Genomic DNA, 25,132 nt, shown 5'->3' with positions numbered 1-25,132 from the left:
GGAGTCAGAGGCTGGTTCCCATCAAAGATATTCAAGGCCATAGAATTTGGTTCCTTTACTGGCATCATTTACCTCAACAACTTGTCATCTGTCTTCAAAATGCACACCTGAAGGCACTCAAAAGGCAGATGGAAAGGAGTAACTTGTATGGACTGCACTGTATTTTTTTTCAAACAACCCAGTGCGTGAATTCTTGTGTGAAGAAGGAGAGAGAGAGAGAGGGAGGAAAATAAGGAAGCAAAGGAAGAAGAGAGGTTCAAATGAAGAAGAAAGGTTCACAGGAAGGAAGGCAGGGAGGCACAGAAGGAGAGAGGGACAGAAAGAGGAATTATTGGGGGAAGAAAACTTTTCACAGTGATTTACTGTCATAAGCATGTCAATCCTTGGGCCTTTGTTCTCTCTGTAAATGTAGCTGGGGACTGCTCAGGTGGGAATCCAACCCCGACCACTATTCATCAGCACAGCCCTTGTGCAACAGTATGAAGCCATGGGCTAAATACCATCAAGTCACGACTCTTCGGAGCACTGAGGAAGCATGCATTGTGGATGGTGAGAAAGTCTGAGCTTGGGAAAGGCTCCTATGGAACAGATATGAAACGGACTTGCTTTAATCACTTGCCACCTCTCCAGTCTCTGTAGTTTCCTTTTGCTTGAATTTCCTCCCTCTGGCTCCAATCAGCCATAGGAAGCAGCAATCACAGCCCAGCACACTTTTTATTTCTTTATTTTTTTTTTAATAAACTTTATTCTATATTACAAATAGTTTTTTTTTTCCTTTTTTTTTTTCTTGTTTTGTTTTTTTATTTATTTTTTGTTTTGTTTTTGTTCTGGACTGCAAAATAGGAATGCCTTATATTTACATACACAGGTATACAATTAATTATAACAAAGGTACAGAAGCTTTGCCTTTACCAAGTAACAATGGGATTCCAATTTAAATAGTATAGATTTTATTTTTTAACTAGGATCAATTCAAAAGAAAATCAAACCAACAACAACAACAACCTAAAAAAAAGGGATCCCAACCTCCTTTCTAATGCTGTCTTGACATCTCTTTGAGGCTGTTAGTAACACTGTAGTGAAAGGATATGTCTTTACATTGATTTTGTACTTAAGGTGGAAGCCTTAGCAAAAACAGAGAATGAGACTTCTGGGCTTGTGTGTACATCCAAGACACAGGGTCAGACACTAGGAAGGGCCTGTCTTGTGGCATTAAATAATCCAGTTGCCTCTCATCTTGGGGAAAATGCTGGGAGCATTTAGCTAGCACCTAATCTCTGCTTCCTTACCCCACCCTGGGCTGGAAAGTGGATTTTCTCCAGGAAATGGGGAAAGAGCAGTGAAGAAATTTTAAGTAACACCAAGTTTCTTTAAGATATTTAAGAAAGGATGTCAAGCTCAGACGTGTGCCTTGGTTTCTCTGACTGGCTCTTGTGTTCCAGTCTACCTGAAAGTGAACAGCATCCTCTCCTGCTCAGAAATACTGCCCTCAGATTCAAACCACACCAGCAAGAGAAGGGGATGTTGAAAGAGCCTAAATGTCCTGTTCCCCCCATTTCCCATAAGCAGGCTGACTTTACTGAGCTTCCCTGCATGCTTCTCTTTGCTGCAGGTGTCTTTGAGGTGATCTGGTTCCAAGCAGAAAGAAATTCTTGAGGTAAACTCTCCACTTTTAGAACAGAAGATTAACAAACAAAAAAGTGAACAAACAATGACAGTGACAACAGAAATCACGCATGTAACAGATTGGTTGGACTAAGCAGCTTTATATCCTCTCTGGTTTGTTGTTTTTTTGTTTGTTTGCTTGCTTGTTTTGTAGTGGCTTTATTCTTTTCAAGTGTAATCCTTTTTTTTTCTTTTGTCATTCTTTTGCATATTAATTAATTGCCATAAGCCACTGTGTCCTTGGGTGCTTCTCTAACAGTGCAGAGAACTGAGAAGTCCCAAATCAATGACTGACCAGCTCTGTTTTCAAAGCATTTTCTGTATAACTTATCCTCCATAGGACAACACAACTCTCAGAGGGGAAGGAATGTTGCACAGTGGCAGACATGAGGGACAACTGCAGAACACTATGAACTCAACCATACTCTGAAATGGAGACAAAGCTGGATGCAAAGCAAGAAAACTCAAGCAGTGAATGGCCAGGAGGCTGAGGTTCACACCATGACGTGGAGCATCACTTGACTTCCAGCTGTCTGCTCCACAGCAAATCAAACTTGGATGGCAAGAGCTAGGGCAGTCCAAGATCTCCATCTGCCCCAAAGGACAACATATTACTACTCATCAGATAACACAGACCAAATTGCCCTGGAATCACTGAGGTTATGCCAGTACCTCTTTACCCAACAGCTGTCATGGTGAGGCCTGTGCCAACAAAGAAACACAATTTACTGTGTAAATAATCAAAATAATCAAATCCATTCCTGGGCTCCCTAGTCATCTCAGGGATTCCTTCTCCTCCAGGAGAGGAGATCTTATCTTACAGGCATTTAGACAACAGCAATTACTCAAGAGCTGGATTTTTGTACTGATTTCCTCATTCAAGGGTGAAAGATACATAAACTGGGTCTCCTCAGTGCAGTTTCTGGTGAGTTACTAAAAATCAAAAGAAACCTAGTGGGGCCAACATGCACATTTTTAAACAGAGCCCTCTATCCAGCTCCTTCAGCTACATGCTAAACTAAGGAGAAGAAAGGACTATCAAGGATTGATGAGGTTACAGGTAAATGCTTATCTGGTCATGGCATCTTCCCCAATTAGCAATGGCCACTGCTCACCCAGAGAACAATACGTTGCTATGATGGAACAAACCTCTTACATACTAGAGCATGTAAGGAGTTTGAGAACCAGGACCAGTTTTCTTCCTCTCTGTCATTCCCTTTACAGCATGAAACTACTTATCCAGGCTATCAGATACGTCTGCTTCATGAGCTTTTTCTGGCTGCTGGGAAGGGTGAAGCATGACTTGTATTATTGATGCTTTGGTGATGTGAGAGAAGAGTTCTGGTCATCTCCAGCAGCCCAGGTTTTCCTTTTTTGTATGTGAAAGGACTCAAGGGTCCTTTGTGGAGACACACTGTATGTCCCACTAAGAGAAGCCCTGGAACTCAGTCCTTTTGGGTTTTTAGACTTCCTTTGTACGAGTATTCCACACAGTGGTATTTCTTCTCAAAGCTCTTCATATTCCACGTGAAAATACAGATCTGCATTTTGGCTTACTTTAAAACAACTTTGCTCTTGGCTTTATCTGCTTTTTCTTAGGTTGTTACACCATAGGTATCCCAGCATTTAGCTAATACTGCTCAGTGAGGTTGTGAATGTCCCCTCCCTGGAAGCATTCAAGGCCAGGCTGAATGGGGCTGTGAGCAACCAAGTCTAATGGGAGACGTCCCTGCCTATAGCAGGGGGAGTTGGAACTAGATGATCTGAAAGGTCCCTTCCAACCCAAACCATTCTATGATTCTATGTACTATTTAGGTTGATTTACTCAACAGTGAGAGTGGCCGTGGATTCCTGTAACTTTATCTATCAGTTTTCAATAGCATAATTATAAATAATAAAAACAATAATATTATTTTGTCTTTTTCTCTGTAATGCACAAGATCTAGAAACTTTAGTAAACACATTTCAATTAAAACAAACACCAATCTGAATTCTGCTAGTAAATCCTCTTCATGTTGAAACTAGTTTTTATGTTCTCTAGTGTTGAGCAGTATGGCAAGACAACTGCAATGGTTAAGATGTTGAAAATCAGCTTAAGCCCAATGGAGCAGGCTGGTGTCTGCCATGCTGGACCAAATCTTCAAATATATTCAGGACAGAGTGAAGTGTGGGAAGAGAAGAACTGATGTGTGTTAGGAGATGAAGATGCCCTTGAGAGCGTACATTTCTCCTTTTTCCTAGTTCTCACGTGCTGTTTGCTCAAGTGCTACCAATCTCTAACACCTTCTTCTAGATAACTCTTCCCACAACTCCAATTTGATGGCTCAAACTGCAAAAGGACATGACATGATGGACTGTGCCTCAGCTCACTGTGACACTGATAGGTGAATGCACTCACAAAGAGGATACGGTATGTTGTAGAGTGGTTCTTCAAACCTAGACACAAATTCTCAAAGCAAACTCTGCAATGGAAAAAACTCTGTTCTTCGAGAAGGACCACAAGGAGTCTTCACTCACATTCTCTTTCCATATTTCTGATGTTACTGAAAGTGCCAATATTCATTGTGTTGATTGCAGTGTTTGAGAAAAAATGGAAACATCAGTCTATTATCTGGTGTACCAGTAACCTGTCAACTTCTGGGAGTTTTGTCTCCTGTTCTTACTGTGAGGCTTGAAAACCAGTGTGAAATACAACTCACATGGCACACTTTTGGTCAAGCTTGTGGTAAAGTGAGGAACTGGGGGGTAACAAGGCAAAGGAAGAGAAAAAGAACCCATCCATGTCATAGTAGGGCTCATTCTTCTGCTTGTGTCTTTGTTTTTAATTGTATTTTACATGCATTTAGAAAAATAATTAGCTCAACAGGTGAGGCTGGGAAGAAAGATGCCGAGACCTCTCATAGACTGTGGTAGATGCTGGAACAGTGGATGGAAAGGAGGAGGACACCAAATGGGACAGAGGACAAAGCCCACACATTTACACCACAATTCTGGACCATTCTTCCAAGTGAAAACCAAAACCATCTTAAGCACCAAAGTTAAAACAGAAAATGAAGAAGGAAAACGAAAAGGAGGAGGAGATGAAAGAATCGAAATACAAAATCTTCTTTCAAATCCTGGGGTAGGAGGGAGAAGAGAGTTGAGAGAAAAAGGAAATGCCTAAATGGGAACTCGGGAGGGATCAAGATACCAATCTCATGGCGCTTCCCATTTCCCCTAAGCGTATCATTCTCAGTGTCTCTGAGGTGTTCAAGTTTTTCTTGAAATATACATATATTTTTTTTACAGCTGAAAAACTCTGTACCAGCAAGAAGAAATAAACCAGCAACAGTGGAAAACAACCATAATAAAACAAAAACACAGCCCTGAAAACATCAAAAAGAAGCAAGGTGAGTCTCAGATTTCCCCTGTGGTGTTCCTCTGACTTCAGTAACAGTGCAGGATTATGCCAGTTCACTTTGATTATTTTTTTCTTTCTTTCTTTCTTCCTTTCTTTTTTTCTTTCTTCTTTAACAGCTTCTTTTTCCTTTTGTATGCACATGTCCAGGCAGTATAGCCCATCACTCATAACCACTTCCTTCCAAGCCAGCTATTTGTCCTTAGACTCCTACCTTCCAGCTGTGAGTACAAGGCATGACAATAGGGTCCATATTTATCTTTCGTGGCACTTTGTTTGTCAAAACCTTTGGTTTCTTCCTTTTTTTTTTTTTTTTTTTTTTTTTTAATTTTCGTTTTTATGTACTTATAAAAAATATTGTGTTTGTGTTGTTGTTGCAGTTTTCTTACTGCTGGCTCTGGTGGGACATTTACCCCACTTTCACAGCCATAATCAATGGATCTGGAACATGCCCCAACATTACAAAATGGATCAACAAAACCATGGCAGAGCCAACCAAACCAAACCATCCCCGTTGCGCAGGCCTCTTAAAAATGCTGAGATGTCCATAAGGTGCATGATGAGTCCATCAGCTCAGCGATCAAACAGAAAGCAAGCAAAATTAAAAAGGAAATAACGCACACGCGCACACAGATACACACACGCACACGCACAAAATAATAATAATTATAATCAAGAGAGAAATGTCTGGGGTTTTAAAACCAAGACGTGTCCCTAAGTTTGCTGTTTCAATATGAATCTTGTGATATTCTCCCCCCACACATGCACCCAATTTTGGACTGCTGTTCTTTAAATGGTTTTAGAAAGACTTGCTTACATGTGTAAGTTTGACTGAATTAAATCTGCTTGCTATCTGACCCCTGCTTGCACCACTTCCTCCTTTACACACACTTATGAGCCATTGCTCTGAAGAAGTTCAGGCTTGCTAGCAAGAGGCATGAACAAAACCAAATACACTTGTTCCATAATCAATTTACACACCCTGTCTTTACCCCTTCATCTACCCAGATGCAAAGTAAACCAAGGCTGTAGCTTGAAGGATGGTGAAAGATGGATGAGGACTGATTCTTCATTGCGCGATGCCAATCCTCCACTTGCTAGTGAGCACCATTCAGGTGAGATCAACACAGACCTGGCTTCTGCCTCTGTGGTATACCAGATCCAAGGTTTTCCAGTTCCCTCAAGGCTCTGCGGCAATGGTTCTCCCACTGCATCGAACCACAGTGTTAAACAGCCAGCAGCTGCGGGAGAAACTAGCCAAATGCAGAAGGGATGCAGGAGCTCATTCCTATTTGGTTGGCATTGAAATAGATTGAGATGTAGATCTTCTGGAGGAGCCAAACAGAGGAAAGAACAAGGTGATCACCCATCCTTGTCCTGTGATGACAATGATCTCTGAAAAGATAGGAAGTGCAAAGAGAGAGCAAACACGTCACAGTCAGCAACTGTGCCTTCAACAAGGCCTGCTGGTTCCAGAATGGAAAAGAGCAAGGGCCAGGAGTTGGCACCAAAAGGCAAATGAGCTTACAATAGTTTGCGGATCTCCAGAAAACATGCAGTTTGACTTGGAGTATCTAGATGGAAGAAAATTTTTCAGTGTTTCGTTTGGGCTTCTTCCAAGATTTCCTTCCAAACTATGTGATGATATTTCCTCTTCAGAGTGGCTTTGAAGGAAGTTTCTACCATCAGTCCTATGCACTATCTTGCTTCACAGCAAGCCCTTTAATATCCTTCTGATATTCCACCAAAAAAAAACCAATAGCTTTGTTTCAGTTGTGGAAATAAAATGAAAAGAACAAACAGCTTTAAAAAAAAAACCCTCTGGTTGGTTTTTGAGGCCACGCTCCTTGTCTGGAACAAAGCGAGACTTGTGGTTCCTGCTTTCCAAGCTGAGGTGGGGACAAAGGAGATGCTGTGCTGTCCATTGCCAGAAGGAACAGAAACACCACCAATGGGATGCCACTGAGAAGAGAGAGCATTTTTGCAGCAGTGCTACAACCAACAGGACACAATGGGAAAGACGGAGGGGAACACAGGTCTCTTGGAAAAATAAGAATAACCATATGAATCACACGGGCAGGAGACTGTTGGTCTCCATCCTCCCTTCTTGACCCTTCTACTGCCCCAAGAGAGCAACTACACCGCTGTTTGCCCAGGCAGATAAGAGCCACAATGTTCCCACTCTGGACGGAGCTGTGGCATTTTGCGGGGAGCCTTGGTGTTCCTCTCCCAGTGGGTCCCTATCAAGAGATAGAGTTGCAATGGCTCTGCAGGAGAGGATCTTGATTTCCTCCTACCCTTCAGGATCCCTGCAGGCAGGCTGCCTTCCCGTTGGGGAGACATTTAGTAATACTGAGTTCATTTCTATGTCCACTCCAGAGGCTACATCCCCAGGAGGGCAGTTAAAGCAGCATGACAGAGGTGACCTCTCGATTTCCCATCTGCAGAGTGATGAGGTGATGCTGGGGGAGGGTTTTGTTTTGTCTTGTTTTGTTTCTGTGGAATTGTTCTTTTTTTTTCTTTTGTAGAATAAAGGCAGAGGGGAAGCTGTGAAAATGAGAGCTTCACCTGAATGTCTTGATATCCCCAGAGCTAAGATTCCTCTGCAATCTTTTCTTTTAACCCCTGGGGATTTCTCACTTTGTCCACAGATTTTGAAAGAGAAAGAAATGAGAGAGAGAGAGGAGTGCTGTTCAGGTGACTCTGCTTACAGCCAATCAAAACTTGCACTTGGTAAAGATGATGATCTTGAGTGAGGCACGACTTGGTTTATCCCTCCCAGGGTGTCCCTGGCAGGACAGTTCTCAGCTGTCTATGCTCATGAGGGTTATGACTTGTTCAAGTTTGTAGGCAAGTTTCTGTTTCCCAGCTTGGTCATCTTGATCAAGGGCTCCGAGAATCTGGAAAAAAAGAGAGAAAGAAGTGATGTAGCTCTGTTTTTATATTTATTTTCCAAAACAACTAAGTCCAGTATCTTTCAGCAACAGATGAGGGTTAATTTTCCCTACAGGTGAGCCCCAAACTTAGCTTAGATCATGCAATGCAGGTCAGTCAGCCAGAAGGGAGTTAGGCAGGCAGTTTGGTGTTGATGTGGCTGAATGCAAACCTCTACTTTGCAACAGATCAAATGGATTAGCATCTTGAAGATCAATTATGTGGCAGATTTCTTCATTACCTTGCCATGCCACTTCAGATGTTCTAAGGTATCTCATCTGGTCTTTGATACCCATAACATCTGTTTCATGTTTGACAGACCATTCTTTGGTGCTTTATGGTACTGTAAATGGTATTGGGCATATATGCCTCAACAACTTTTGGCCACGGGTGATGAAGAGTTTATGGAGGTCTTTTCTGATCATCAGCTAAAGCCAGTTAATTTTGATTGACCAATATGAGAAAATTAAAATAATGGAGAATCAGATGGAAGAGTCCTGGGGAAACCAACAAACCCAGACTCCTCAGATCCCAGATTTTGTTTTTATTCCCTAGATCCATCATCCCCTCATCCAGGATGAAGAAAGGTATCCATGACATATGCTGAGCTATCAGAATGGGTGGATTGTCTGATGGTTCTGCATAACTTCTCCCTTTCCAAGGCTCTTACCTCCTCACTGTACTTGCCAACGTAGGAGTATATTTCCGAGAGTGCGCTCATAGTGTTGAACTCATTCATATGCATGCGAGACTGCTCAGCCAAGTATGCATTCATGTCCTGGTCACTGATTGCTGGCATTTTAGCAATGTCTGAATAGTACCTGGGAGAGAGAATTACAGGTGTTTCTTGAAGGGACAGAGGATGGAGACAAGAACTGAAAGCCATTAACAATATAGAATAAACTTAACACTCTTAGGCTCTTCTAGAGCATCAATGATAAGTCTTGTCATACCCTTCTTTTACAATGAAGATGAATAAAACAGAAATTAGACTAAGCCACTATTCGTGAATAATAGATAAATGCTGTAATCGCTCAACCCTATTCTGAGACTGAAATCCCAAAGAACATCTTGTTAACTTCATCCACGTTGTCAAAGAAATAAGATCTATGGTGTTGGACTCCTCTGTTAGGCACTCAAAAGCTCTGAACACCTCCAGCCCCATAGGGAAGTCCCACTGGTCTCTTCGCTCTCTGAGACCTCAGGCTTTTGCTCCCACATACAAAACTCCCCTTACATGCTTGTTTGTGCCATCTGTACTACTAGATTTGCATACATTTCTAAGATTATCTATCTCCCCAACTCAAGCCAGTCTATCCCAGCAACAGCTATGCTGCTAGTGTTATATCACGTTTCTAGCAATAGGATTCCATCCCCCTTTGACTGGGGAAAATCTACCTGGAGTTCAAGAGGACTGGGGTTTATCCACTGGACATGGAGACCTCCAGGACCATTGCCCATGCATCAGACTTTCTCAGCAGAGCAATGTCTCTTTAAGGAAGTTGCTATTTTTGAAGTCCTTCATCCCCTGAGTAAGGCAGGTCTTGGAGGACAAGGTTTGCAGAAGGTAATCAGTCACTGTCACTCGCAGCTGTGCTCTGCTGTCAACTGGTTAATTAGACGCCATCATTTACATTTTTAATTTCTGCAATTTGACATTTTGTGCACAAGGAACAAAAAAAAAAAAAAGAAAAGAAAAGAAAAAAAAGCCCATAGCTGCAGCAATCCACAAATTTATAATTAGGAGGCAGAGGGGACAGGGAGCCAAAAGAGCTGACAGGTGTCCTGTAAACAGCATCGAGACACCTGCTGAGATGGAGGCTGCTTTCCACTGCAGAGAAATTGGAAGCTGAAGTGCTGTATGATAAGGATCCTTCAGCTATACAAGTGGGAAAATACTCTCTACGACAGTGAGACGAGCAGCTGCAGAAGCCTCCTGTGAAAAACAACGGAGGGCAAGAGCACTGGGAGGAAAGCCCTCCACACCAGAAAGCTCCAGTGTGATTTCAGTCTGATTTCATGCCCCACAGTCCCATCCTCATTGATTGCAATATGTTATTCTCAGTTATTATCCTGGTTTTACAGAGGGATGGGCTGATGTAACCCTCAGTAGAGAAAGACACAGAAGTCAGAGGTCTTTCTCCCACCTCTGTGCATAGCCTTCCAACTTAACTTCTTCCAGATCTAAACTCAGTTTCAACAGAAAGTCTAATGCAAACCTCATAAATTGTACAGCAGCTTCCAGCATTCACAACATTACTCTTCTTGGACACAGATCTTCTTGTCTTCTGGGCTCAGGAAAATTCCATTCCAATTCAGTCCCTTGCTCTAACTATTGCCCAGTCCCAGTACTTCAATAATGAGTGATCTGAGCTTTATTTTATTTCATAAACTGCCTAACTCCCAACCCCAGTTGGGCCTCAACAGCTGTGTATGAGGAAAGGAGCCAACTGGAAACCCCATGAGAAGCTGTCCTACAGAATTACCTCCAGCAGGAGTTGGTGAGCAGGATGAATAGAAATTTCTAGACCTCTGCCAAGTCCAGCAAATTCAAACGGCCCCAACCATCAGCAGATAGACAGAATCAGATCTATTCTGCATACGCTTCTGACAAGAGGAAGTGGCAGGGAATTGTAGAATCCATGATAGTGTTGTTTCAGGATCATTAAGGCCAAAGCACATTACTGAGAGCCCTGGAATCTTACACTAAAACATAAGGTGTGCCTTGGCACCCAAAGGAAACTACGTTCATGTGCAACAACACATTTCATAGACCTTTGGGAAGCAAAAAGAAAAATAAAGTCTGCAATGCACTGAAGTGCACTGATTTAAGATGCCTAAGAAGAGCCCATGGAGAAGAGCCCAGTTCCTTATGAATAGTGCATAGGCACTCTCCTGCTGGATGAAATGAAAACTGAAGGGGATTACATCACAAGAAAAAGAAATAAGACTGATGGAGGAAAGCAGTAGCACTGTGCTCTATTTTCCAGTCTGGTTCTTGCGACCAGTTGAAATGCTCCTTCATCTAATGGCAATGGGATAGTGGGTGCAGGGATGGGAGCTTCCTAAAATGGAAACATGGGCACACATACAGTCAGCTTCTCCAACTTTCTCATGTCTCCCTTTCACTTGGTAGCAATGGTCTCCTGGGTCTGTGACTCACAAAGGTCTGAAAGCTCCCGAGTCCCTTTCCCAGCCCTGCAGAGAGATTCTCCTAGCAAGATGAAATTCCCATGATTTCTGTGAACAAAGAGCAGCATTCAGTGCTCCCTGAAGGAAAGGACAGGATGCAATGATTTGAACTTCAGTTGCTGTAGGCTTTCTTTTCTCTCCAACCATGACAAACTTACAATCTGTGATTTCAGTGTGCCATGTTCACAGCCTGTCACCCAATGCCACACCAAAGTGTCCCATCTCCTTCAGTTTACCTCATCACACAGCTGCGCAGTACTTTCCCATTAAGACTGCAAACCAAGATAATGTAGAAGTGGTGGAAAAATAAAGGAAGAATATGAAAAAGCATGTACCAGTAATAAACCTAGCTGCTAGAACAGGAAGAAGACATACAATCTCCTTTCATCAGAACTCTGCAATGGACAAATGATTTATTTATACAGAAGAGTTTCTAATGAAGCCATCATTATGCTATCTGAAGAAATTATAAATGTGTACGTTAAACCATGCTAGCAGGGAGATGACAACATTCCTGCTGAGTCTTTATTTACTTTCTGTTTGATCCCAGATCCTCAGAGGTACTTAGGGTCTCTCTGCCATTTACATACTTCTAATGCCTTCAAAACCACCATGAAGCTGTCACCAAATCCCACAGGTCCTTGAATTTTCACTGCCAGCATTTGTAAGACTGCCTGTGCACTGCCTTCCTTTGCCCTCGTGGCTGACAGCTTTCACACTAAAGCTAAAATGTGAGGTATTGCAGGGGAAGAATCTCCTGTGGGCACTCCTAAGCTGATGGCCTCTGGATCAGGAAAGGACCATAAAAGCCATTTGTGGGGTCCCACAAGGGTCTGTCTTGAGATCCATTCTCTTCAACATCTTTATCAGTGACATAGATGATGGGATCAAGTGCACCCTCAGCAATTTTACTGATGACATCAAGCTGAGTGGTGTAGTTGACACAACAGAAGGAAGGGACACCATTCAGAGGGACCATGACAAAGAGGAAAGGTGAGCCCATGTAAACCTCCTGAAGTTCAACAAGTCCAGGTGCAAGGTGTTGCACTTGAGTCAAGGCAATCCCAGACACATATACAGACTATGAAAAGAACTCCTTGAGAGCAGCCCACAGGGTGGATGAAGCCAGAAGGAGACCATAAGGCAGGAGAGGCCTGTGGGGAAGCAGGATGTTCCCCTCAGCCCATGGGGTAGCATGTAAAGATCAGCTGGTGGAGGAGCCCATGCTGAAGAAGGAGGATGTGGTCTGCAGGATGCTGCAGCCCAAGGAAATCCCCCACACAAGCAGGCCCTGGGCTGGAGCTGTAGCCTGTGAAGAGAGTAGCCCATGATGATGGATGTGGTTTGAAGGAGGCCAGAGCCTGTGAAGAAGCCCATGGTGGAGCAGGCTGTCCCAATACATCCCATGGGGCACCATGCAGAACAGATCTCCTCAAGCAGCCCATGGAGGAACCCACGGTGGAGCAGGTGGATGTGTCCTGAAGGAGGATGCAGCCCATGGAACCATCCCTTCCATGAACAATCCCATCTTCCTCAGCCTGTCTTTGTAAGAGAGGTGCTCCAGCCCTCTGATTATCTTCATGACCCTCCTCTGGACCCTCTCCAAAAGCTTCTCATCATCTTTCCCATGCTGGGGCTTCAGGTTTGGACACAGTACTCCAGGAGCAGATTCTGGAATTGCAGCCCATGGAGACAAGCCCATGGTGGAGCAGTCCACCCCTGTGGTAAGGACCCACGTTGGAACATTTCTTGAGGAACTGCAGCCTGTGGAAAGCCCATACAGGATCATTTTAGGAAGGACGTCATCCTATTGGAGGGACCTCATGCTGGAACAGGAGCAGAGAACGAACAAGAAGTGTCTGAAATGGTTCATTATGGACTGACCATATTCCCTCTGCTGCTCATGGGGATCGACCCTCAGCAAGTTTGCTGATGACATCAAGGTGAGTGGTGTAGTTGACACAACAGAAGGAAGGGAAAGGGAGGAGGTAGAAGATGATGGGAAGATGTTTTTAGTTTGCTTTTAGTTTCTCTCTGCTTTGGTCTAGGCAGTAATAGGCAGCAAATTACATTTATCTCCCTTATGCTGAATCTGTTTTGTTCATGACTGTAATTGGTGAGTGATGTCCCTGTCCTTATCTCAACCTATGAGCTTTTTTCATCTTATTTTCTCCTGCTATTCTTTTGACAAGGAGGAGAGAGAGAGTGGTGTTGTAGAGCTTAGCTGCCCATCAGTGTGAAACCACCACAGATACATATCTAAAGATCCTTTACATGCTTGAGTTTCCCCTAAATCACAAGGGGAGACTGACTTCTTACCTCAAGGCTGCTCATTCTCTGATGTGGCAGGGAAAATTTGTTTATTAAACTAGAAACAATGAAAGCCTCAAGAAACTGGGAGGAATCTCAATGCCCAGAGGTGTGATCAATGCCCTGTCTCAAGAGATATTCAAGGTCAGGCTGGATGGGGCTCTGTGCAACCTTTTTTAGCTGTAGGTATCCCTGTTCACTGCAGGGGAGTTGTACCAGATGACCTTAAGAGGTCCCTTCCAGCTCAAATGATCCTATGATTCTATGAATCTGCAATGATTCTTGCTCAAGCACACTGGCAACTCACATGGGTGATGGGAGGATGACTAGGCCATACAGATGTGACTATTACCACAGCAGCACACAACAGCCTGCATGAGCAAGACAGCCCATAGCAATGGGAATAGCTATTGTTATTTAAACAACCTCAACTTTCTCTGGGAAGTTTCTGCTTTGATTTTTTTTGGATTGTTTGGTTTTGTCTTGTTTTCTTTAGGAAAGCAATACCATAGTGCCTTGGGAATGCATCTTGCCCTCTGTCTGGAGGCAGGGCATTTGCTCTTCTCTTCATCACCAACTGCAGAAGCTCCTTCGTGGTGCTGTTTCTAAAAAATAACTGTGCTTGCTGCCACTCAGTAGCTCATTAACTCATCAAAGTGAAGAGAAAAGCCGTGTTGCCAATGATTTTTCTGCAGTCTGAAATTTTCCAGCATGAGATGTGGTTTAGGCAGCTTAGCATGGAGCTAATTGCCTTCCAAAAGATCTTTTTGTCATGGCTGTTGTTGTGCCGGCGCTGGGTTGGGACTGCACTCATTAATAATCATTTTAGCATATGAAAAGCTTGTAACGAATCCATGTGCTGCAGACGGCAGACGCAATTACAACAATAACATAATTAGGGTTATGCAATAGCCGGCTGTATCTGGACCACTGAAGGAGGAAGAAATGTATGAAAGGGATACAGTGGACTGCTATAGCAGAGAATGGCTGAAGGAAAGCAAACCTGATCTAGCTGTAGATGTCCTTGGTCGTCGTAGGAGAGTTGGACTCGATGACCCCTTAAGGGTCCCTTCCAACTCAAACATTTCTATGATATGATTCTATGAAAGCTTGGGAACAACCTAGTGGCTAGCTCTCTTATGGGATCAAGTGAAGCAATGCAAGGACATGTTGTCAGTCCTTCTGTTGACAGAGCATGACAGCTTTACTTTGCTAGGAGGCATCTGAGCTGCAAAGTCTGATTTCATGCTGATTCAGCTACAGGCAGCCACAAGACTGTGTAACTTCAGATCAATCCCATTTCAGAGAAAGGTTCAAGGCCAAGCTGCTGGACACTAATTGGACTGTGGCATGAACAGCATGACAGCAAAGAAAAAGGATTTTCTTTTGCACATGTGTGGTTTTTCCTGCTGTTTTTTTTTTGTCTCGGAATAAACGACAGAGAATGGGTGGGCAGCATTGAGTCAGTGGCTGAAGAGTGAACTGGTAGTTTCTCCATGAGAAGAAGCTGTCCACAGCACTCTTAGTGCAGAGCCTACATGGTTCTGAGGCTGTACCCTCTGAATATAGACAAATTTTCATTTTGCTTGCTGAAATCTGTACTATGTAAGAGCAGTGGGATACTGCAATGAGAAAATATCAGGCGAGTTTGTTGTTTGGTTTCATTTGAGACAAAAAGTGAACAGACTTCAAGTACAACAAAAGCTGCTGAAGAGAGACAGGGAATGAACTATACCCCATAAACTTGGGGATGCAGTGAGATGATGGCGAGGGCTTTAATTAAAGCCAGGGAGATTATTGGCTGACCAACAGGGAAAACACTCTGATGTGAAGGAGAGGGAAGCACAGGAGCAGACTGGCCAAGGAGAGCAGAGTCTCGATTGTTGGAAGGCTTTAAGGAAACATGTAAGAAAGATGTAAGACAGAGCTGATCCTGCCCTAAGGCAAGAGCTGGGCAGGCTGACCTGAGGCCCCTTCTAGCACCTTTTTTTATCACCTCTACTGACAACTCCCTTTATCCTTGACTGGAGCACCTCTGGAGCACCTCTCCTATGAAGAAATGTTGAGAGAATTGGGCTTGTTTAGCTTGGAGAAGAGAAGGCTCCTGGGAGACCTCATTGTGGCCTTCCAATACTTCAAGGGAGAGTATAAAAAGGAAAGGGAATGGCTGTTTACGAAACTGGATAGTGATAGAACAAGGGGGAATGGTTTTAAACTAAGACAGGGGAGATTTAGGTTATATATTAGGAGGAAGTTTTTCACACAGAGGGTGGTGACGTGCTGGAACAGGTTGCCCAAGGAGGCTGTGGATGCCCCATCCCTGGAGGCATTCAAGGCCAGGCTGGATGTGTCTCTGGGCAACCTGGTTTGGTGGTTGGTGACCCTGCACATAGTAGGGGGGTTGAAACTAGATGATCATTGTATTCCTTTTCAACCCAGGCCTTACTATGATTCTATGAGCATTGGTACACTATCTCTTTAGCCTTCTTTCTGTCAGGAAAAAGAAATGCACAAGACTGCTTTTAAAGTAGAGCAAGGATTTCCAATTGTTATTTGATGCTCTCTTTTAAAGCCCTTGGAGTTAAAAGGTCACCTGGTAATATCTGTTAAAAATCTCACTGATTTACAGTGTTGGGGTGTGTGCAGTGTATTGCATTGTACCAAACTGGTACATTTTTTATATTTTGTCTTTGTCACCAAAAGTTGTTGCAAAATGGCTGCACTGGGAGAGACCATCCATTGACTGCAGTCTGACATCACAGGCTGAAAAGTGATATAGGTTTAGATACCAAATAGGACCAGGCTATTTATTCTGCATACTCCAAACAAGCTCCCACAACATTTTTGAGGAAGCTTAAGACTTTGACACCAGATGGTTAACACCATGTAAAATATGGTTACTTCAAGAAAAAGAGATCACACACACAGGCTCTGGATCCCAGTAGTTCGGTTGGGTAGTGTTTGTGTTCAGGTTAACACAATGAACTGCAGATGTTTTAACTCTGAATCCTATTGTTAAGGTCACTTTAAACTTCTTTTAGTCTGAAACATGTCAAATCTATTTTGAACTTTCTTGATTAAAAGATTCTCAGAGTCTTAATAATATATGCAGTGTCTCCATTGAAGTCCAGCTTTTCTTTAAGGGACTATTTTTAACTCACACTAAGCAGCTAAAACTTGACCAAATACCCACAGGAATGAGAAAAAAGCACCAATTCCTCTTCTTGCAGCACTGCAGGTACTTTGGGCACCAGTGTGCAATGGAAAAACTCTGCCTTCTGCTTTTTGTGTTCTGCCCCTTTGCAGTCTCCTACATCATGCCTATGTGCCAGGCTTCAGTGGGGAAGCATCGTATTGATTGTGATGCAGGCAATTAAATGGTGTTAATGAAGTTCAAACAAGTGTTATCATAAGCTTGGCAGCATGGAGAGAAATGAAAGGTCAGCCACAGCCCTTTGTCATCTTTTCAGTGTGGCGTTGAATGCTAATGAGACAGTCACAATTAGAACAGGCTCCACTTTGTAATGCTTGGGGATTGCATCAAATGCTCCCAAGTTCACCAGATTTCTAGGCTCAAAGGGGACATTTGAAGTAAACTTGAAAAGATGCAGATCTAAAGCTGCTCTAATGTAAATTCAGCAAAGCCTATGGAGTTTTACTAACAGAAGTCAGATGAGAATCTGGTCTATCTTTCCCATTTTTTCCCCTTTTTCTCAATAGACAGAATTATGATATTTTAAAAGCTGCCACCTTGTTTTAAAACAACAGAGTGACTTTTCATGGCTTCAACAAAAACCATATAGTCCGTCCCCATTTCCTGAGTTAATTCTATTGCTTCTCTCACACCTCATCTTCTGCTGCAGGAATCTCAAGTTGTGGCTGTGCCTATGTGCTTTTCAGTCATGCCTTTTCAAAGAGAAAGAGTCCTGATCGTGTCATTTGAATGCTGCACTTGTATGTTACTGAAGTCAGGATATCTCAGTGAGTTTGCTTCAGCAGACAGAATCCAGCTCTGCTCCCAACAGCATTGAAAAAGACCACTGAAATCAAACTCCTGGTTGACCAGTGTGTAAAGTCAGACCATCAGTGAGGCCAAAAACTGCACTATGTCCTTTCCAACACTCTAACCCTCTAAAAAGTTGGAAAGATACTTTAGCATGAATTGGAGACTGTCACTTATGTCTGCTGCTTTCTCTGCTATTTCTTGTGCTAAGACAGTTACCAGTTCTGAGTCTTTTGAGTCCTAAAGGCACATTCCACACTGAGGAACCAGTAGTTGCAAAGAGATGGCTTGGAGAAGCCCAGCTCAGCTGCCATCTGAACAGCCACATTAAAAGAGAAGAGTTGGCTTTTACACTAGTGTGCCTTCAAGAAGGGTTACAATTCACTGCTGCCTAATTGCCCTCTTACAGATTCTTCTTCATCAAATAAGTTCATTTGATTTCAGGTTCTTCTGATTTACTCAACCACTTCTTAAACTTCCTGATGGAAAATCTTTTTAAGTTATGATTCAGTCTTTGAAGAAGTCTAGTGGTCTTGAATGATGCTGCCTCCAGCTGGCACTGACTACAGAAATAACTCAAACCAGTACTGAAAGCCATTGGAGTACAGTTGCAGAACGGAGAAAAGGAATTCATTAACTCAAAGTCGAAATGAAATTATATTCTGTTCATTCTTAGTAAGTTTTCCTTTGATCTACAACAGCATCCAGGTGCCACTGCTTTGAGACTGTAGCATTGACACACAAAAGTATTAATAGGGCAGAAGCTCTAACCATATTCCAAAAGTCACGGTCTCCCCTTGGGTTTTAGTACAGTTTTTCAGACATCACTGCAGATAATAACCCAATACATGCTGGGCCCAGAAATGCAGTGCTGTTTACTAGCAACAGGAGGTGTTATGTACCGTGTTTGTTGCTCAGGAAAACTCAGAGAAATTCAACAGCTGTTGCTGAAGATCACTGGGCAACAGGATTGAGCTCCAGAAAATCTTAATATCCTGTTCTTCACCCACATATCAATTCTTGACTAAAGCATGCCGTCACCAAGGGTATAAAGTCCAGCAGAGCTGTAAGTAAGAAACCAGCCTTCACTGGCAACTTCTTTTCACACACCCCTCAAGCAGATGGCTCAGATGGGGATAGGGGAGCATTGCCCCTCCTGCTCTAAGTGAAGATCATGTTTGCAACCACCTGAGGAACCTGAACATCCATAAATCCACTGATCCATCGATGCATCCTAATTAGAATCCCGAGGGAACTGGCTGTTGTAGTCATCAAACCACTCTCGATAATATTTGAAAAGTCACAGTGATCAGCTGAAGTACCTGGCTATGTGCACCCATTTTTAAGATGGGTAGAAAGGACGACCCAGAGAATCTATTGACCTGTCAGCCTCATCTCTGTGCCAAGGAGGACTGTGGAGCATATCCTCCTGGAAGCTATGCCAACACACATGGAAGAGAGGGAGGTGATACAGGACAAGCAGCATAGCTTCACCAAGCTATGGTCCTGCCTGACCAACCTAGTGGTTTTCTACAACTGTGTAACTGCAACAATGGACAAGGGAAGAGCCACTAATGTAATCTATCTTGACTTCAGGAAGGCCTTTGACACAGTTCCCCCATAATATCCTTCTCTCTAAATTGGAAAGATATGGATTTGATGGGTGAACTATTCAATAGAGGGGAGCTAGTTCTCAGAGAGAGTGGTGATCAGTGGCTCAATGTCTGGATGAAGATCAGTGATGTGTTGTGTCCCCTGAGAGGTCAGTATTTTGGGACAGGCTTTGTTGTGATAGGACAACAGGAGATGGTTTCAAACTAAAAGAGGGTCTATTTAGACTGCCAGCATCTCCCACTTTAAGAAGAAAAAAAAAGTGTATGATAAGATTGATGAAGCACTGGAACAGGTAGTGGATACTCCGTCCCTGGAGACATTCAAACTCAGGCTTGACAGGGCTCTGAGCAACCTGATTGAGATGTAAGTGTCATTATTTATTGCAAAGGGGTTGGACTAAATGACCTTTCAAGGTCCCTTCCAGCTCAAATGATTCTGTGGTTCTATGAACCACCCACCAACTTCATACACTACACAGGTTACAGGAATATGACACCACTGGGTCACTGCTAGTGCAAATCTACTGTTTCTAAATAAATCTCAAACACTTCTTTCCACCTATCCAGGTCAATCCAGCAATCAATCTCAATACATATCAAGAAACTTGGACACAGTACTAGAAGTAGGTCATAATTAAGCAAGGTAGTTTCTAAGAGCCTTACAGGTTGCCTAGAAACGACATTTGCAGAAGTGTTTAACCACATCTAAAAATAATTGTCCGGACAAATCAGAAACCAATGGGAGCATTATTGTAAAAAATTCACCTCATGCTGACTAGAGTACAGAGCTCTTTCATCAGCTGTGCTCTGCTTTCACAAAATTAGAGAAATTCTTAGCCACCAGAGGATATACTGGTTTACAGCATAGTATGCCTACAGTAGCAAAGGTCTCATATTACCTTCATGGTGACATCAGTTTTAGACAATGCCTATGAAGTCAAGCAAGACAAATCACTGCTGAACATGGGATGCTGTTGTACAGGAATGATCTGTAAGATAAACCCATCATTGTATTTACAGACTAGCGATCGTTCTCCATCTGTGCAGTTCCCAAACCTGTCAATAATGCCAGGCAAGTGTGACATATTGGAAAACAAAGCACAGATCAGCTTCTGCAAGGCTTGCTCCAGCAGACAATGTCTTGCTGTAAGGAGTACAAGATGTGCTATTGTTCATCCTGCAGAAAATCTTAGAGGAACTGAAATCCCTATGTACTGTAGGAATAGTTGTCTTAGTTGTATTTCCTGTATGGTAGCCTTGTCAGACAGTGAACTTTAGTGCAGTAGATTGAATAGTAAAACTGCAGGTTCCTGCAGGTATGTATAAAATGCTCAGAAAGACTTCTGACCTTTCAGAAAGTACCTGCAGAGCTTCAGTCACTAATCTGACAATTCCATGGCATCCAAAGCACAGACAAGCTGCCATGGGTAGCTACTGGACTTAGAGTAAGGGATGATAATTGTGTGACCTCTGAGATCAAGGCAGTGTGGGGACTGTCACAATGATGCTGGGAGAAACTAACTCCTTCTTCTGGTCTGCATGGAAAGAGTAAGAAGTCCACAAAGCTCACAGGACTCAGATGCAGTCACCTCCCTTTCCTTCTTCCCTCTCTCTTCTTAACAGTTTCTCCTCAAGAGAAACAGTGATGGCAAACACCTTCAATTCACACCTCTAATGAAATTTCTATATGCATTGTACAGCATGTGAGAATAAATGGCAGACAGAGCTTTCTACCTGAACATTAATCAAAGAAGAAAAACCCAGAAGCAGCTACCAAACCCAATTCTGAAGATACCTCTTACCTCCATCCATGAAGCAGGGCTTCATTTTACCACCTGCTTACGTTATTCCCATTTCTAGAGCCAAAACTCACCTTTCCACCCAGTTCTTGTAGCTGGGGATGTCCTTGGCATACAGAAGCTTATTGGAGGGTGAGTCTTTGCCCAGACGATGCTCTGAGGTTGAACAGGAGTCCATGAATGTCTGAGCCACTACAGAGAGGCAGGCATCTGTGATGCTGTTCTTGTGAATGTCGAAGACAAACTGTGGGTTCTTGATCATGTTAACCCAGAACCGTAATGGCAGGCTGTCAGAGAGGTGAGAAATGTGGAAAAGGCAAGTCAGTAATTGCAAGTTTCATAAGCTTTGTCTTGTGATGTTGCAGAGCTGACTGGTGGATAGGAATTAAAGATCAAGGCATGAAGATAGGGATTCTGGGATATCAACTCTGTCACTGATATACTATAAATCTATGCTGTAGGGGTAGATCTACCCCTGTAGGACTCCAGGGTGCACAACAGAGTCACTTCAGGAATGAGTTTTGTCCCTTTTATCCTCACAGGCCAATATGGTCACTCCTAAAGTCACAGCCATCTTACTGAGGCTGCACATAAATTAATGAGATTATATTAATGAAAGTATATTCGAGGTGATGGAAATATCTCCTCACTTCCCTATGTAAGGGTGCAAATGTGAGGTCAGCTGCTGTTGGTTGCTTCATCACATGAGAATAAACATCTCATTCACACAACTTATGGTAAGCACTGGGCATTCAAAGACTTGGCTTTTAGCCTCATGGTAACACCATGGGAAGAAAGGTAGGTACAGCTGCCAGGCTGAGTCTGGGAATGTTAATGATAGGTGCTGCGTGCCATGTACTGTTCAGTTGCACAGCACAAGCCCAGGCTGGTGTATGATCCCAACATCCTGGGCATGAAGCAGTTATTATGTGGCAGAGAAAACCCTGTTGCCACAAGGAGAAAAATAGGAACAGGGAACAAGTGTTGCAACCTTTGAAATGAAAATTTATCTGCCCTAACCGTAGAAATGCTATTCCAATTGCAATTCAAAGGCTTTCCCCTCATTTTTCCCCCTCATACTTAAAAGAGCTGTTCATCTGTGTGAGACGTCCCGAGGTATCTACCTCCAGCTTTTGCCTCAAGCCTTTTGTGTCAGGGCAAATGCATTCATATGATCATGGCCTAAGAGCTGAGATGTGTCATTATTATCAAACTGTTGTCTGTCTTCATGCTAGGTAGACTCATAAGCTAACTTCCAACATTTGCACTTTCCCAGACATGAATAACTCTTCAGTATAAAAAATTCAGCTGACATTCAGGCTAAATTCCTCAGATTCTAAGTTCCTCCAATTTGCTCATTACCCTTACGTGTTCACAGCACCATAAACAATTTATATCCACATTTGATATCCTTCAGGTGACAGCAGGCATTTTAGCATGTCCTCACAGAGAGATGGTACCACATTTTCCTAAACAAATATGTAGTATCTTCAGCCAGCAAATGTGAGGAAAGCCTCACACAGCTACTCTCATCAGCCAAACCAACCTCGTTTAGGGAGGGGACAGAAGTTCAAGAGTGGGAGATGCTGGCAGTGAGACCTGATGGGAGTTGCGGGAGGGAAACCTTTTAGGCTGGGAATGGAGGTTTATCTCTTAAGGGAAGAGCTGAATGAGTGAACAGTGCCAAAATTCTGAGGTTGTTTGGATGCTAAGTACAGGCACAGTCAGGACAAGCACAGCCTGCACGTATGTGTGGCTGTGGGGAGGGGATGGGAGGATGATGTCCCTCGCTGGGAATAATGAAGCCCATGATGTGACTTAGAGTTAATTTAATCTGATTGAACAGATTTCTTCATACTGCCCCTGTTCCCCCCTTCCAATACATACACATTCTGCCTTCTCCCCTCCCCCCTTAAATAAACCTCCTGCTCATTTAGTCTGAGTGGCTGCAATCAGCCTTAGATTAGTGCTGCAGATAATGTTAATAATATGCTAATGTTTCATTAGTTGAAAGCCTCTTTGGTGCATGGGGTTTCTTTTTTTATGTCACAGCGCTGTGACGACCTGCCATCAGCATGGCTGGTAAAAGGAAAAAAATGCATGAGCTGGGAGCCCCATGGCTCTTCTTTGCTGTTCCTTTCATAGTCTCTGTATTTGCACAGAGAAAGGGGAGGGAACAGTTCCCCAGGGATTCTTTCCAACATGGACACTCAGCAGAGAGGTGCTGCAAAGATTCTTCCTCCATCAATACTGACTTTACCCTGCTGTCCTATTACATGTACAGTGAGGGGTTTCTACCTGCTGAATAGAGCAGTGAGCTAATGTCAACCTTTGTCACTCACTGAAAAAGACTTACACCCAACTCCAAACCCTCAAAGTACTGCTTTAAGGTAGCTTTAAGGTATCTCCTCATCTCCATCTACCACCCCAGGAGGGCACAAGTCTCCTGTAGGCACTGCATATTCCCTTTGGTACACTTTTAAAACATCTCAGGCAGCACTAGATGCCTCTGGAGGCAACAAAAAGGAACTCTAGGCCCCCAGTGACTGTAGTGGGAGTTCAAACACCCAGGGCAGAAACAGACAGCAGCGCTCTCCCATGTATCCCCAGAGATCCCTATGGGCCTGAACACTACTGTAATTAAACACCTTACAATTTTGCCTCCTGTATTCTCATGAGGTCGTTCAGAAATACTACTACCCCCATGTAACATAGTACAAACTGGGATCTATAGCCAAAGTACTCTACCCTTGAGAACATCCTTTAGATTTTGGATACAATTCCATCAGCTTGAGAAGACTGAACCTGGCATGCTGAACCCCATGTTCCCCACCACCCATATCCTAAATCACACGTCCCACTCTTCTGATTGAGGACCTGGTACCAGACCTGTCTCACTCACCAATTGCTCTTCCAAGTATGCCGCACGTGGGGGTCATGGATGTTGTGCTTGTCAGCTTGCTCATCCAGGAAGTCAAACATATATTTGATAGCCAGGGGAAGTGCACTGCCACGATGAGCTGTGCTGAAGATGGTCTCAAAGAGGTCATCTACAAATTTCTGGAGAGTGCCCTGTTCGGAGAAGGAGAGAAGAGTATGGGACACCAAGTAGGAAGAGGAACTGAAAATAGAGTATGTCTATAAATCAGATGCAGGAAATATGTTTGATAAGCAACAGCCATTTAATAGCTGTTGAACACAACATGAGATGAAATTTCAACCCAGATGTCTGACATCTGCATCTTCAGAATATCTGTTACTTATGGCTAACAGCTGAATGGGATAGGTGACAATATTACTTGTTCTTTCTGTTATTGACACATAGGGAAGCTGGCTGAGTTGTAGTGGAACACCATATCCCATCTCAAGATGGGATGGTGATGGGAAGGCACTCACCTGTTCCCTCTAAATTTTATTTCCTCTTCATCCTAAGCTCAACAATCTTGATGTATACGTGAGCCAAAAACGAGCTATGTTCTATACTGGTTTTCATACAAGGCCTATTCTCAAACTGAGGATAGAAGCCACGCATAGAAGAGCAGAAGGTTTTAATGACACAAAAAGGACAACAGTGACTGGATAAGATGGCTGTCCATTACTCATTAGTGTAACAAAAACCAAGAACTTCATCTTAATTACTATTAGACAGTGTGTGGTATTTTACTACACACTGTCATGGGACCAAGTCAAACTTTAGGAACAATGCATGGATGTGTCAGTTACTGCTCAAGAGGCAAAATGGTTAAGGGTGATGGAACACTGGAACAAGTTGCCCAGAGATGTGGTCTCCTTCTATGGAAACCTGTTTGGACACTTTCTTGTGTGACTCACTGTAGGGCACCTGCTTTTGCAGGGGGGTTGGATTTGATGGTCTCTTCCAAATCCTGAAACTGTGATTCTGTGATTACGTCTGCTACAGAGATTGCAATGGTGTCCTCATGTGCTTACAGAACCACTCTGGACCAGCTGATGAGAACAGCTGACCTCCAGTAAGGACATGAAGGGCTAAAATAGCAAAGGCTGCCCAGGTCTGGAGAAAGGGGCAGTTGAGGAGCTGAGGTAGTCTGTGAAAATTGATTCTGCCACCAAAGCAGCACAGTCATTTACATGTGAATAAACCATATGGTTGCCAAAATAACCAATCATTTCCTGATATGCAAAATTTCCTCAGCTGAAAAATAAAATCCTTCCCTTTCTCTGCAGATTCAGGAAAGAAATT

The 25,132-nt window shown here is 43.2% G+C and overlaps 1 protein-coding gene across 4 annotated transcripts in view; it reads right to left on the bottom strand.

Moving 5' to 3' along the window:
• Positions 1 to 782: 782 nt before the first annotated feature.
• The window catches only part of PLXNA4 (plexin A4), a 445,185-nt gene continuing 420,835 nt past the window's right edge, over positions 783 to 25,132 (bottom strand). For all 4 annotated transcript variants that reach the window (XM_090134078.1, XM_090134077.1, XM_090134080.1 and 1 more), the window contains 4 exons: positions 23,816 to 23,985; positions 20,988 to 21,200; positions 8,667 to 8,817; positions 783 to 7,962 (listed from right to left, as the gene is read on the bottom strand). In XM_090134078.1, coding sequence (XP_089990204.1) covers positions 7,867 to 7,962; positions 8,667 to 8,817; positions 20,988 to 21,200; positions 23,816 to 23,985 — 630 coding nt within the window. In that variant the 3' untranslated portion in view covers positions 783 to 7,866. The remainder of the gene's footprint in view (positions 7,963 to 8,666; positions 8,818 to 20,987; positions 21,201 to 23,815; positions 23,986 to 25,132) is intronic.

This window comes from Phasianus colchicus, chromosome 1, assembly GCF_987193195.1.
Source record: "Phasianus colchicus chromosome 1, bPhaCol1.hap1.1, whole genome shotgun sequence".
Classification (NCBI taxonomy): Eukaryota; Metazoa; Chordata; class Aves; order Galliformes; family Phasianidae; genus Phasianus; species Phasianus colchicus.
This window is presented reverse-complemented; position numbering and strand designations above follow the sequence as displayed.